Source organism: Limulus polyphemus, unplaced genomic scaffold, assembly GCF_000517525.1.
Source record: "Limulus polyphemus unplaced genomic scaffold, Limulus_polyphemus-2.1.2 Scaffold2187, whole genome shotgun sequence".
Classification (NCBI taxonomy): domain Eukaryota; kingdom Metazoa; phylum Arthropoda; class Merostomata; order Xiphosura; family Limulidae; genus Limulus; species Limulus polyphemus.
The window spans coordinates 54,215-56,155 of NW_013667797.1; the positions used below are offsets into that span (position 1 = coordinate 54,215).

Genomic DNA, 1,941 nt, shown 5'->3' on the forward strand with positions numbered 1-1,941 from the left:
ATAGGACCCTTGTAATTAATTAAAGCAACGTAAACCAAGTCCAAATTTTGTTATTAAAACAACTGTAATCGCTGTAAAACATTGGAATTAATTAAAGCATTGTAAACCAAGTCCAAATTTTGTTATTGAAACAAATGTATTCGTCTGTGCTGAATATAATTGAAGTATCTCAATATCTTATGCTTCCCATCAACACTCTGACATATATCATCAAGGATGCACTTCTCAAACCCGATGAGGATCAAGTTCGCCAGTCTTTCATGAGACATCGATTGACGGAGGTCTGTAAGCACATTTGTCAGAGCAGAAAAAACTCTTTCACATGTTGCAGTTGAGGATCCAATTGTTAATGCTGCTTCATACAGTTCTGTAATGGCTGGAAAGCCCTTCGATTTCAAATGGAAAAGCTGTTGCAAAACAGACAAAAGGTTATGTTTGTCGTTTTTCCTCCAGTGGTCACTGATATATTTTTGGCAACATCAATTTGAGCCAAAACAAAGCTGTCCATTTCAAGGCCGATCAAGTCTGCGAGAAATCCCATTCGGTCTTTGTCAAAGAAATGTTCTGATTCGGGATATAGTGACTCCATGGCACAAATAAGATGCGATTTTTTTTCCGAGAAACGTTCATCAAGCTCAAACAGGATACTGTCAATTAGACAGAACCACGATCGTTTGAGGTTATCATTTTCTGATAAATTGGTGTTATCTCTGTGCAGATGGTCAACAATGTAGTCTTTGAAACCAGAGTTTTCACGACGTCTTCTCCTTTCTTTAGGCTGATGGTCTTGTACTGTTACACTGTTATCATCACCTGCAGTATTTTGCAGAATTAGCTTAACTTCATCTAGCAAAGTGATAAATGTTTCATCGGTTCTCAACAAAGCAATGGATGCTCGCGAAGATGATATCAGCATCAAGGCCTGCATCAGATTGATACTGACTGATTGTAGATGAATGTTGACAGGAGTTAGTATACTCAATGCTTTGTGGATAGCTACAACACGGAACAGAAAGGGTTTCTTTTTGATCAGCTTCAACAATCCGATTATCTCCACCACTAATTCAGGTACGAATGTGTTATTCTCATTTGTGGCAATGTCTGACAGAATCGTCAAGATAGCTTTATATGATCCAGTTATGACTTTCACAGTAGCTAGGTGGCCAGTCCACCGGTGTTCCAACAGTCGCTTCAGTGCTTGCCCAGTGTAGTGAACAGACACAGTTGGCTTATGTATGAAGTTGTACAGGATGTTGCAAGTGCCAAAAAAGGCGTCCACGTTAACATCTGCAGCCGAAATCGTATGCACAACTACAAGGTGTAGCTGGTGGTTTAGGAAATGCACGTAGGGGACAGATTGGCACAGTCTTTCCTGGAGAAGTTTTTGAACACCCCCAGATCGTCCTGACATCCCACTAGCTCCATCATAGCATTGGCTAAGAACGTTTTCCAAACTGCAGCTATGCTCTTGAAGTATTGCTATGATGGAGACAATCAAGGAATGTGCGTCAAAACTGGAAACTTGAATAACTGCAAGTAGATGTTCAACAATATTTCCGTCTTGCAAGTACCTCACACATAAGTACAGATTTTCACGGTTGCACTTATCGCGAGTTTCATCCACCTTTATTGTATACTTCTTATCACCAACTTCATTTCGGATTCTTTGCTGGATAGTTTTTGCGAGTAGACCGAGAATTTGATTATGGATTTCAGGTGACGTATACTTTGCGTTGCGTGGAATTGAGCTGTGAATTTCTTCCAGTTTTTTATCTCTGCTGATGGCAAAGTTGAACACGGTCTGAAAAAATCCGTCCTCCATACCAAGTTCACTGATAGAGTTGCCCCTTAAGGCGCTTTTCTTCCCAGCTAGAATCTGTATGATCTCGATAATTGTCCACAGATAGTAGTGATGAAACTCTAGCTAAGCATCACTGAGAA

General features: G+C 40.1%; 1 protein-coding gene across 1 annotated transcript; it reads right to left on the reverse strand.

The window, feature by feature from the left end:
* Positions 1-394: 394 nt before the first annotated feature.
* LOC106466207 lies at positions 395-1,822 on the reverse strand. Its single transcript, XM_013926455.1, has one exon. It carries the CDS (start codon positions 1,820-1,822, stop codon positions 395-397), a length of 1,428 nt encoding a protein of 475 aa, XP_013781909.1.
* Positions 1,823-1,941: the final 119 nt, after the last annotated feature.

Coding starts and splice junctions, on each gene's coding strand:
- LOC106466207 (XM_013926455.1), bottom strand. CDS start 1,822: ATGGAGGACGGATTTTTTCAGACCGTGTTCAACTTTGCCATCAGCAGA.